Genomic DNA, 12797 nt, shown 5'->3' with positions numbered 1-12797 from the left:
GTAAATGTAATGTCATCCAGATCAAGTGATTGACTAAGTTGTATCTGTCTCAGACAAAAGAAGCACTGTTGTAAACTTATCCACTTTATTCATTTGTCAAACTCCTCTAGTGACTTTTTTGGAGACATTTATGGCAACAACCAAGGCAACAACGCTCTTCAGCAGGCAGTCTGAGCAGCCCTTAGCCACTATTAGCTTCTCCGTCGTCTTGCTTTCTAAGCATTACAGTCAGTCTCACACAGTCATAGAAGCACTTTTGGCTTTTATGACTTTCGCCAATAGCCAGAGCAGAGCAGACCCATTCTACTCCGTATACACATTGCAAATAAATCACACATGTATAAAGCTGAGTAACGCTATAACTGTGTGACCCAAGAGGCCAGTAGTAAGACAGTTTTTGGTAGGGGTGTACCGATTTGTCGGCCAGCCTTAATTTTGGCATGATCGGCCTATTTTTTATATGTGAAGCCAATCTTATCCACTGACGTTATCAATGTCGGCAAAGGTTTAAAAATCAACTACTGTGCTTTTCTTTTCTCCTGTGAGAGAGGTTTGACTGACAAACCTGCTGACCAGGTCATTTCTGCACATTTACAGCAATACTCACCCTGTTGCCAATTCAGCAACTTTTTTGATATATTAAGCAACATTTCAGACAAAAACTAGTATCAGCCAAAATTGGAATCGGTAAGTTAGTCTTTTTAAAAAATCGTAATCGGCGATCGGCCAGAAAACTGTAATTGGTGCATGCCTAGTTTTACGCAGAATATCCATCCATCCATCTTGCATCACTATAGTGGGGCTGCAGAGGTGCTGGCGCCGATCTCTAGCAGTCAACGGGTATCCAAGAGAGGCAGGGCAAGAGGCAGGGCACACCCTGGACAGGTTGCCAGTCATTTGGAGTTAAGCAAAATAATGCCAAACTAAAGGAATTACATGAAAATGTCATAATTTGTGCAAAAACATAAAGATAAATAACCCATTTACACAGTTTATCAACAATATAAAAAAGAGTTGATTTGGGGGTACGTTTTACTTTAAAAACCTTTTATTGCAGTCTAGGAAGGCCTTTGTAAATTGAAAATTGCATATATTACAGAGAGAGGTATTTTGCACCCCTAACCTAATTTGTAAATTATTTTGCATCTCTGTGTGAAAAATAGTGATCTTTTTTTTAATTATAAAAGAGCTTAAATGTCTGTTTGTTAACCGCATAATGCAGTCTTTGTATCTTTGATTAACTTTTTCATGTTTATATTTGTATAAAAATTAGTTCATTGATGTCTTTGTATCTACATATGAACTCTCTCTTGTGCTTTCCTCTTTTTGCAGCCACTAGATGTCGTGTTTTGAAGCAGTTGAAAATAGAAAGGGCACCCATAGTCAATAGATTTGACTTTGCTCAATGTAAGAAGCTTGACATGGACCAGGTTCTGGATCAGATACTAAGAATGCCACCTGAGAGAAATCGTATTATCTACATGCGTCCTATGCATCAGGTTGGTGATAAATTATCTCCAATTCTTTGAAGACTTCAATTTTAGACAAATTCTATTACTAGGACAACAGCTGATCATTAATTAATGATCTTTAATAGAGATCATTAATATACAGGCTAAATTGTAAAGGACCTAACACTGATTCTTGTGGGGTCCCTATACGTCACACCAAGTTACTTGGCCGTAAATCACAAACATACACACATTTTCCAATAGGAGACACTTACAAACGTTCATGCATTCATATACTGAATTAGGTTGCTTACTGGTAAGCAACCTAAGGCTAAGTGCCTTACCCAGGAGCGCATTGAGATGTGATTACTCATCCCAAGATTGCTACTTTTCCCATTGAGGCACAGTGACTTGTTTAAATCTTCTGCAGTGTACTTTAACAAGGTTCAAAATAATTTTTCTTCATTGGTGGAGTATTGCACAGTGAGTGTGCATAGAACCCATTCTGACTAAGTGCATTGCTTAATCTTTTCATGGGAATAAAATGTATCAGCTTTTTCCAGGTCTTTCTGGAGCTCTTTCTCAGTGTTTCCTGACTCTCAAGCAATTTTTTGCTCCTTTGTCAGAAGTGTTCCGAGAGGTGGGTAGCTGTGTCTTAATAATGGTCAAATGATGTTCTTCCCACTTTGTGTTTATGGCTCCAATAGTACTCACTGGGGTTTTAGAAAATGCACCAGCAACCACTGCTTTAGTATGACTTGAAACAGTAAGAGTTTCTTCTTAAGGTTTCTTTAATTTTACCAGTTGTAGAACTGTTTAGTAGTTTGGTTATATTAAACATAGATCATTTTAAACAACTTATTGATTTACACATATCTGTGAGAATGTTTTTTCCCTGGAATAATGGCTAATTCAGCAGAATTCTTGGCCTCCTTATTACTTGTCATTTCAATCTTTACCCATAACATGTGGACTCATTAGTTTTGATTCTTTTGTGTGTGGATTGCTTTGGTGGTTGCCGACATCTGATGTCAATTTTAAGTCAGTGGCCCCGTTATAAATATTTCAGTTAAGAAAAACTGTGCTCAAAAGTTTTACACACTTTTCATCTGTAAAACTGCATCCAGGATCCATTGCATCTACTGGATACAATGGTAATATTTGAAGACCTGTACGGCTCCCAAAGAAGAGCTGCCTCTTTCCACTCCCAAAAGGCTCTTAACTTAGTGTCATATGTAGCATCGTATTTTAGCATAACTTGACAGATATGAGTGTTTTATATTTTAATAAATCCTTTAACATTTAATGGTTTTATGAGAAGCCTTATAATTGCCTAATTTTCTGTATTTTCATATTTTATTACTTTTGTGTAATATTCTAATCAAACTTTTAATTTTTATTTAACACAATAACAAATGAACAAACCATTTCAAGCACAGTACCATACTACTAATAATAACACTAATATAGCATGTAATCTTTTAATTTACAGCCTGATGCTGCTTCATTTACACTTGTCAGTCATACTTATGGATTTTTGTTATGCACTCCTCACCATTGTCTACTGACTGAGAGAATGAACAAATTGTCCACCCTACTGCTGTGTCTGTCACCCTGTCTTTTTTCAGTACTCCTCATGTGATTGGCCACAAGGCCGCCATTATACCAATCAAAACAGTGATCCTGCTCACAGCAGGCTGAAAAAATAAATAAATATTTTAGGGAGCCAGCTCTCACTTGATTGGACTGTGCTCTTCTGACTCTCTATAAAACATTAACTCTTAGAATCTATGCTTTTGTGCATGAAGAACCAGTCAGTAAACTGGTTCTTTAAAGGGCTAAGAACCTAACTTAAACTATGCTAAAACTATCTAAACTATGCTGGAACAACCAAGCTGATCACAGCACTTGGGAAAATGGATTTCACAGCTCTTAGAAAAAAGCTGGTCTTTATGTACTTCTATCATACAAAAAGACAGCAGCGATACAAACAGCTCGGGCCTGGGTGGGTAGGATCAGCACGTAGCGTATATTGAGTCCAGGTCTAATAGTTGACCCCTCAGTCCGATGGGGAATTTTCACCATCCAGGCCACATCCTTTTTGTCCTGAACTGTGCAGTTGCCATAACACGCAGTCATATTGACAGAAGATGCTCTCAATCATGGCTCTGTAGACATTCATGAGCATCAGAGCAAGAAGAGTCTTTTTTGACTCATCACAACATCACATTGTTGACCAGGTCAGGTTCATGGTGATGTTGATGCCCAGCAATTTGACATTGTCCACGCAGTCCACCACTTCCATTTAGGTGTACTGTCCTCCTGAACCTTCTGTAGTCCAATATGGCATCTTTGGTTTTGTTCAGTGAATACCTCTGGAACAGGTGCTGCATTATTGTTTCAGACCCTCTACAGCAGGGGTCTCAAACTCAATTTACCCTGGAGGTAGAGTCTGGGTGAGGCTGGGCCGCATTCACACACACAGTCTCCTCAGCCCAACCTTTCTGATTGTCTATTACCATATTTGGCCGTAGTCAGGCGCTGTAACAGCCGTAATTGTGTAGTGTCTCTTTAAGATACTCTAGTATTGCTAATGATGGCAGAAGTATGCGCCACGGCTTCTCTGTAGAGAGCGTGGGAGAAACGTGCTAGACTGACATGTTAGCTCCCTAACTTTTTAGTAATGTTACGGGTTGTTTGGACGCTGCTCAATTTTCATGTCTGATAATATAGCAGCCATTCAACCGGGCTTTGTAAGGTTGGTGAAGAGCGTATTTATTAAAGGACAACACTGCCTCCTCTCCTCCCTTAAACACAACCCAAGCATTACAGCGCCTAACCTTAATTACGTTACACTGATCAGCAACTTCCGGGTCTAGACTGGATGCTGAAGCACGTGAAGCAGGAGCGGGCGCGGAAATTGCGCATGTACCGCATGCAAATAATGACAAATAGAAAATGCAAATAGCAAAATGTCCCGCCCCCGAGAGCAATATACTCCACCGTGATTGGTAAGTTCATTCAGCTCTGCACACAACACTGAAAAGTGCCAATTATATGAAACTCGCGGGCCGCACTAACATTAAATGTTCATATTAAGGCGGGGGCCGCAAACTATCGTCCCGAGGGCCGCAGTTGGCCCGCGGGCCGCGAGTTTGAGACCCCTGCTCTACAGTCTGCAAACTTTAAAGAACCCTGTTTGAGGAGTGGGTAGGTGCACAGTCATGGATGAATAGTGTAAAAAGAACTGGACTAAGTACTCAGCCCTGTGGTGTGCCTATATTCAGAACCAGGGTGGATGATGATCTGTCATCCACTCTCGATGACTAATATATTCTTTTTGTCATTATTGTGGTATTTAGCACAAATAAATACTTTTTGTACTTTAGACCAAAAACAACAGAAGTTGTTGAAGTGTGATTTAATTTCAGACAGTGAGAAAAAAGGCTTATTTTTATGTAAACTTCTGGATTCAAACTAATAAAGATTCTGTTTTATAAAATTTTTTTGAATGGTTATCTGTACAAAAGGCAGTTAATGTGGTTGTTGTTCCTTTCTCTTTCCTCTTGACAGATTGACTCGATAGCACTGGAGCGTCAGCTTTTCCAGGGACCATATCCCTATCATATTGCTGTTGTGCATGAATTCAGCAATCCACCAAATATACACAACAAAGTCCGCATTCGGAGCTGGATGGACACAGTAGCTAATATCTGCCAGTAAGCATTTGAGAGCAAGAGAGAGATTTTTACAACGTAGTCCTCTTGTGAAATCATACACTGAAAACTTATTGAATACTCCTCCAAGTAAAAGAAATCCTTTCCTTTTATGTGATCAATGTTGAAGCTCTGTTTTCTCATGGTAATGAGCTGTTTTTAACTTCTGTAAAAACAGCTCTACTTGTACTACTGACAGAGCAAACTAGAGTAAGTAATAAGTTACTTTAGTCATAAGTTACTAGAGTAACTTATGACTAGAGTAACTTAGTAATAAGTTACTTTACTAACTTATTACTAAGGTAATTTAGTAATAAGTTATTAAAGTAATGTTTTACTTTACTAACTTATTAGTTTATTACTTTAGTACTATTACTTTAGCAATAATACTTTATTACTTTAGTGATAAGTTAGAAATAGTAACTTATTACTTACTTGCAAGATGTGTTTTTTCTTGCATTTTCAATTCATTTGCAAATATTAGGCTAAATTTGAATTCAACTGGACTGCTGACTGAACTATTAATTGTGTTTTTTATTTCTCTTTTTCTCAGAGAGTTAATAAAGTATGAGTTTTTCCCAGAAACCACAAGAAAAGATGATGTGAATATGTATCCCAAATACCCATGGGGTCGGGACATCTACACACTGGAGGGTAATTTTATGAAGCCAACATTTAAGACTTGACAATTTCACAGTTTCATCATTCATATGCAATAATTGTGGCACTCTTAAAGAGCACAATGTGAGATTGGGAATCTATCCTCAAATCTGAAACTGTTTAATGTGACCAAAACAAACAAACTGAAGACTTAAAATATTCATTGAGTGACTTCCATTTCTGGGCTCTGTGGTGGTTTGGCCCCACCCTTTTTTCAGTCAAATTGTAGTCAAAACATTTGTTAAAATGTTAGTGTAACTAACATTTTGTGTAACCTCATCAGGTTTAGACTCTTTTCCCTTCTAAGTCAGATGAGTTGTCTGTCTAAACAGCAGGCCACTCCATTTGAGGTACCCCTGTCGCCCAACAGCCATTCCCCATTTTGGTAGATTTTTTTGTCTTGGTGTGTTGAAAAAACTCAGATTTTGTTCATCCAAACTCTTTCCTGTCTTCTGAGAAGGTAATTTCCCATGGTGTTCTATACTAATATCTACTGTACTTCTCTTTCACATTTTTTCTTTATGTAAAATTGTGTCAGTAGATTTACCTTCTTGAAGTCATTGGTATACCCTTGTTATGTAATTACCAAGATAATACTAACTCTGATTAAACCAGGACATTTATTAGTTAATTTATGGATCATAGACCAATTATGCATTTTGTGGTTAATTTGTTGTGTAAAATGTACTGAAACATTGAATAGCTCGACATATACAGTACAGACCAAAAGTTTGGACACACCTTTTAATTCAATGAGTTTCCTTTATTTTCATGACTATTGACATTGTAGATTCACACTGAAGACATCAAAACTATGAATAACACATGTGGAAATATGCACTAAACAAAAAAGTGTAAAACAAATAAAAATACCCCTTATATTCTAGTTTCTTCAAAGTAGCAACTTTTTGCTGTGATTACTGCTTTGCACACACTCTGCATTTTCTTGATGAGCTTCAAGAGGTAGTCACCTGAAATGGTTTTCACTTCATAGGTGTGCCCTGTCAGGTTAATAAGTGGGATTTCATGCCTTATAAAATAGTCATGAAAATAAAGAAAACCCATTGAATTAGAAGGTGTGTCCAAACTTTTGGTCTGTACTGTACATTCAAAAGTTTAGAACAGGTTGCATTAAGTTCACCTAAGGTTGAACTTAGGTGAACCTTAGGTTCACCTAAAAATGCACTAGAAGAAGTGCATTTTTAATTCATCCTGGAATTTTACCCAAGTATCCCTAACTTTTAGTGTTACTTTTGCTTACTTTGAGCTTAGACTTAGACTTAGACTGACTTTATTGTCATTTTGCATGCACAGGGTGTATACAGAACGAAATTTCGTTGCATACGGCTCAGGACAGTGTTTTGAGGTTCCAATGTTGTGAGGTTACTCCAGAATAAAATAAAATACAGTATAAAATATGAATATAAATATGAATATAAAATATTAAGTGCAGGACTGACAGTAAAATGGAAGTTACTTAGCTCTGTACATGTGCAAGGTATGAAGTGGAGACCAGATTTTGAGTGCAGTCCAGTTCAGCAGTTTGATGGCAAGTGGGGAAAAAGCTGTTTCAGAACCTGGTGGACCTGCAGAACTGCGGAACCTCTTTCCAGAGGGCAGCAGGGAGAACAGTCCATGGTGAGGGTGTGAGGGGTCACTGACGATGTTTCGGCCTCGGGGCACGCAGCGCTGGGATAAAATGTCCTGAATGGAGGGAAGGGGGGCCCCGATGATCCTCTCTGCTGTCCGCACCACTCTCACGTTCTTCCAGTCAGAGGCGCTGCAGCCTCCACGCCACACAGAGAGGCAGCTGGTCAGAATGCTCTCTATGGTGCTTCTGTAGAACGTCTTGAGGATGGGCGGGGGCATGTGTGCTCTTCTCATCCTCCGCAGGAAATACAAACGTTTTGTGCCCTCTTGACCAGAGACATGGTGTTCACAGTCCAGGTGAGGTTGTTTGTGATGTGCACCCCCAGGAATTTGGTGCTGCTGACCACCTCCACAGCCGAGCTGTTGATGAGCAGTGGAGCGTGACTGGGCCGGTTCTTCCTGAAGTCGACGATCATCTCCTTCGTCTTGTCAACGTTCAGGATCAGGCTGTTGTCTCTGCACCAGTCCACCAGCTGCTCCACCTCCTCTATGTAGTCCAGGTCGTTGTCGTCTCTGATGAGGCCCACCACCGTTGTGTTGTCCGCGAACTTCACGATGTGGTTGGTGGCGAACCTGGGGACGCAGTCGTGTGTCATCAGAGTGAACAGCAGAGGGCTCAGGACGCAGCCCTGAGGGGAGCCTGTGCTGAGGGTGATGACATCGGAGGTGTGTTGTCCGATCCGGACTGACTGAGGTCTGTCGGTGAGGAAGTCTAGCAGCCAGTTGCGCAGGGGGGTGCTGAAGCCCAGGTGTCCCAGTTGTTCTGCCAGATGCTGTGGGATGATTGTGTTGAACGCTGAGCTGAAGTCCAGGAACAACATCCGCACATGAGTGTTCTTCTCCAGATGAGCCAGGCTCAGGTGTAGGGTGGAGGAGATGGCGTCCTCAGTGGAGTGGATTCGGCGGTAGGCAAACTGGAACGGGTCGAATGTGGAGAGGAGTCTGGAGACGATGTGTTCTTTTACCAGCCTTTCAAAGCACTTCATCATGATGGGAGTCAGTGCCACAGGCCAGTAATCGTTGAAAGAGGTGACTTGAGGTTTCTTTGGCACCGGAATGATGGAGGCAGTTTTGAGACAGGCTGGCACTGTGGCTTGGTCCAGTGAGGTGTTAAAAATGTCTGTTAGGACACCAGCCAGCTGACCTGCGCATTCCCTGAACACCCGCCCAGGTATGTTGTCGGGGCCTGGGGCCTTCCGTGGGTTGACTCTTTTCAGAGTCTTCAACACATCGGCTGTGTCCAGGCAGAGTGCCTCCTCTTCCTGGTGGGGAACAGTTTTCTTTGCCGGAGTACTGCTCAGTGCCTCGAATCTAATTAATTAGGTAAATTAAAGTCCTGATTAAGTGGTTTAAGTCTGATGAAAACCCATTGTTTATCACAAACTAAAGGAATCTCACTATATTTAAGCATTTATCCTTAACATGATGCATGTATGCTGTTCAATTTGCTTAATGAGTTATTTCATGTCACTACATAGACATTCTGTTTACAGGTTTACGACTCCAACAGGTCTCATTCATTAATTTTTTTTAATGATATGAACTGTATTGATTTCTGCAAAACTAAATAAAACAGAATGAAACGGACCAAACGGAACTTTTCAGGCCCGGAAGAACAAAAAGGGAAACAGTGTTTTTTTTTGTTTTGTTATTTTTTTGTGTACATTAAGGAGCAGGCAAAAGTGCAATAGCAATCGAGTAAAATAAAAATAGTATCTTAAAATAAAAAAATAGCAGCATGATAATAATTAAAAAAGAAATGACAATAAATAAAATTACACCCAGTAAATATAAATGTTTAAAACTTTAAAACTTAAGCAGCAACAATAAAAGTTTTAGCATCAGAAACCAGCACAAATGTAATACAAGTGATTGACACCAATTTTATTAAATTTGAAGAATATGGGGAAGTTTGCACTGAAATTCTTGTATAATATTTTTCAGGAATTGTTGATGGAGCTCCGTACAGCATGATAACAGATTTTCCCTGGCTAAGGACACTGAGAGCAGCTGATCCCAACAGCTATGCCCGCTGTGACTTTGAGGATGATGAAAACAGTAAGTATATAGTCGGTAGTAACTGAATGACCAATGTTCAGTTATGTCATGACCTGCTTAAAGTACCCAAACCACAGTTTTTAATCTGAAATTAAGGATTTTTTTTTTTTTTTTTTTTTTTTTTTACAATGAACCGACATTTACAGTACAGACCAAAAGTTTGGACACACCTTTTAATTCAATGAGTTTCCTTTATTTTCATGACTATTGTCATTGTAGATTCACACTGAAGGCATCAAAACTATGAATAACACTTGTGGAAATATGCACTAAACAAAAAAGTGTAAAACAACTGAAAATACCCCTTATATTCTAGTTTCTTCAAAGTAGCAACCTTTTGCTGTGATTACTGCTTTGCACACACTCTGCATTTTCTTGATGAGCTTCAAGAGGTAGTCACCTGAAATGGTTTTCACTTCATAGGTGTGCCCTGTCAGGTTAATAAGTGGGATTTCTTGACTTATAAATAGTCATGAAAATAAAGAAAACCCATTAAATTAGAAGGTGTGTCCAAACTTTTGGTCTGTACTGTACATGTTTGCATCTCCATCTTGATTTGCTCAAATACATACATTACTAAATTTCAGGCCTGCAGCACATGATGAAAACTTAGGATATATAGCCTAATTTAAACAACCAAACTGTAAAACTGCTGATTTTAAAAAGGTTTATGTTATCTTGTCTATACAATTTTAGCATATCATAAATAGTCTAAGGCAGACTATTTAAGAAACAAAGTAGACAAAGGATCTCCAGCTTTTAAGAGAAATGTATATCATTAAAAGTAATTGCTTAGTACTTGTCAGTTTTACCACTATGTGCAGTTGCCTTAAAAGAAATGTTTCACTATGAAACCTCTTGTAATTTTTTTTTTTCCTGTTCTGTTAGCCACCATCTATGCTCCGCGGCGTAAAGGGCAACTGTCTGCTGACATCTGCATGGAAACAATTGGTGAGGAGATCTCAGAGTGCAGGCAGAGCAAGAAAGGAGTGTTCCAACGAGTGGTAGTTCTCTTCCTTCATCACTGTGATATGCCCGGAGAGCCTGTGGATGATGACTATATCTAGATGTGGAAGAATTCTCAACTTCAGGGTTTTGACCTAAAGATGTTTCAAATGTAATTATAACTTTGGAAAACAACAAGCCTGGCCTTTGTGTCTCAGCATAAAATTGAATAAGATGGCTGAATGACTTTGTTATTGTTATGTAAAAAAGAAAAAAATATACACCAGTCAGCAGGTGTTATGGGGGAATAGTAGCTTGTGTTGAACAACTGAAGTACTGAACCTACAACTTTGTTTACATCCAGATAAAATTTAAGGTTAAAACTGTATGGTTTCAATGCTGATTATTTTTTTAGTTTTTCATCTTAGCTTACCGAAGACTCAGCAGTAAAAAAATAAAGCTGCTGATAGTAAAAAAGTGGTCCTCTGATATAAAATTACATGCAGCAAAGGATGATACTTAAGTTGCTCTGATCTTACTTCCTACTTGAAAATTAGTCATTGATTTATTATTTTTTGTTCATCTTTGGAGTTTATTTTTTCTCCCTCATTATGATTTTGGATATTTTAAAATGCTGAGGCCATGATTCAAAGTTGTATTATATCATGGGGAAGTTGGAGAAATGAGTATAAATTTACTTTATTTGTTTGTTTGTGTATGTTTGGACTTTCAATTGAACCAAATGTAAGTAAGGTAATTCTTGCTTACAGAAAATGGCAGGTTGCAGTGGAGAATCAACCCTATTCTCATTGGAATCCTTAATTTGGCTTTAGAACAATACACTCTTTTTTTTTTTTTTTTAAGGTTTCTAGAGTTTTTCAGTTTTTCTATCGAATCTGGCTTTTGACTCATTTTCCACTGGATGTTTTTCCTCTCAAATTGTTAATTATTTATTAATAGAATGCACTCTTAATTTCAAGAGTGAACCTGAGTTGATTCCCCTGCCCCCAAGATTCAATATTTGTTATTCTCATGCTGTGCACATTATGACAGATTGAGATTTAATGGCCTTTTGAAATAAATCATGTTAAAAGCCATATAAACTGTTTTTCCTGAACATATATTTTTGCATGTTTTTTGTAAACATTGAATCAAAAATGTTTGCAGCATAAATATTAATCCGAATTGAAGAGTAAGGTCAACTTTAATGTATGTATGTGGGTATGGAAAGTATTCCATAAATTTTTCACTCTTTGTTTCATTGCAGTCATTTTGTTAAAATCAAAAAAAGTTCATGTTATTGCTCATTAATGTTCTTAACATCCAATCTTAATAGAAAAAAAACAGAAACTCGTACACTATATTGCACATAGTATTGGCTGAGTATTCACTCACATATGATCTTAAGTTACATCCCATTCCTAATCAATAGGGTTCAATATGATGTTTGTCCACTTTTTGCAGCTAGAACAGCTTCAACTCTTCTATGAAGGCTGTCCACAAGGTTTAGGAGTGTTTATGGGGACTTTTGACCATTTTTCCAGAAGCTCATTTGTGATGTCACATAGTGATGTTGGACGAGAAAGTCTGGCTCTCAGTCTCCACTCTAATTCATTCCAAAGGTGTTTTATCGGGTTGAGATCAAGACCCAAACCGTCAGGCCAGTCAAGTTCATCCACACCAGACTCTGCCATCGACGTCTTTATGGACCTTGCTTTGTGCACTGTTGGCCCCTTGGAAGAGGAAAGAACCAGCTCCAAACCTCTCTGCATAGAAAGCCTTGGTCCTTTGACCTTTTCTCTTTGCAAAATACACCATTGTCCTGGCCTTTAACTGTTCTGATCAAATGATAACAGAGATTTAAACTGCAGAAATGTAAATGTTTCTTTAAGCATTATCTTTGTTGCAAAGTTACACAACAGATTAGTTCTGAGTCTGACAGAAAACAGACAGAAGCAAGTGGTTTTTGGCAGCTTCCTGCACCAGAAGTCGCTGTGCACTTCATCCTCATTCCGCTAACACTCCACTTTGGTCTTCCTGCTTTGACAAAATGGACTGTAGCCAGACAGTCATTCTCTGTCTTATTTTTAAACCGAAGAGACAGTGTTCCAGTTAATAACTTTAAACAGAGAAAAACTGTACACATCCCCCTGTCAGCCTGCATAATCTCCTCTCTGTCACATGCTACAACTTGTACTACATCTTCAGATAATTTCTGGCCCTGATTAAAATGCATAGGTCATGATGTACACAGGATGGAAGGATGTAGGCAGGCCAGAGGTAGAATCTTGTCATTAATGCAGTTGTGGTGTTGGTA

At 38.7% G+C, this 12797-nt stretch overlaps 1 protein-coding gene across 2 annotated transcripts in view; it reads left to right on the top strand.

Annotated features, from left to right (window-relative positions):
- Window positions 1-11735, top strand: part of fbxo38 (F-box protein 38) — a 53495-nt gene extending 41760 nt beyond the window's left edge. For both annotated transcript variants that reach the window (XM_023328611.1, XM_023328612.1), the window contains exons 17-21: window positions 1333-1499; window positions 5025-5170; window positions 5721-5821; window positions 9422-9535; window positions 10424-11735. In XM_023328611.1, the coding sequence (XP_023184379.1) occupies window positions 1333-1499; window positions 5025-5170; window positions 5721-5821; window positions 9422-9535; window positions 10424-10602 (707 nt within the window). In that variant the 3' untranslated portion in view covers window positions 10603-11735. The remainder of the gene's footprint in view (window positions 1-1332; window positions 1500-5024; window positions 5171-5720; window positions 5822-9421; window positions 9536-10423) is intronic.
- The last annotated feature ends 1062 nt before the right edge of the window (window positions 11736-12797 follow it).

Source organism: Xiphophorus maculatus, chromosome 23, assembly GCF_002775205.1.
Source record: "Xiphophorus maculatus strain JP 163 A chromosome 23, X_maculatus-5.0-male, whole genome shotgun sequence".
In the NCBI taxonomy this organism is placed as follows: domain Eukaryota; kingdom Metazoa; phylum Chordata; class Actinopteri; order Cyprinodontiformes; family Poeciliidae; genus Xiphophorus; species Xiphophorus maculatus.
Note: the sequence above shows the minus strand (reverse complement) of the source record. Positions and strands in the feature narration are given on the sequence as shown.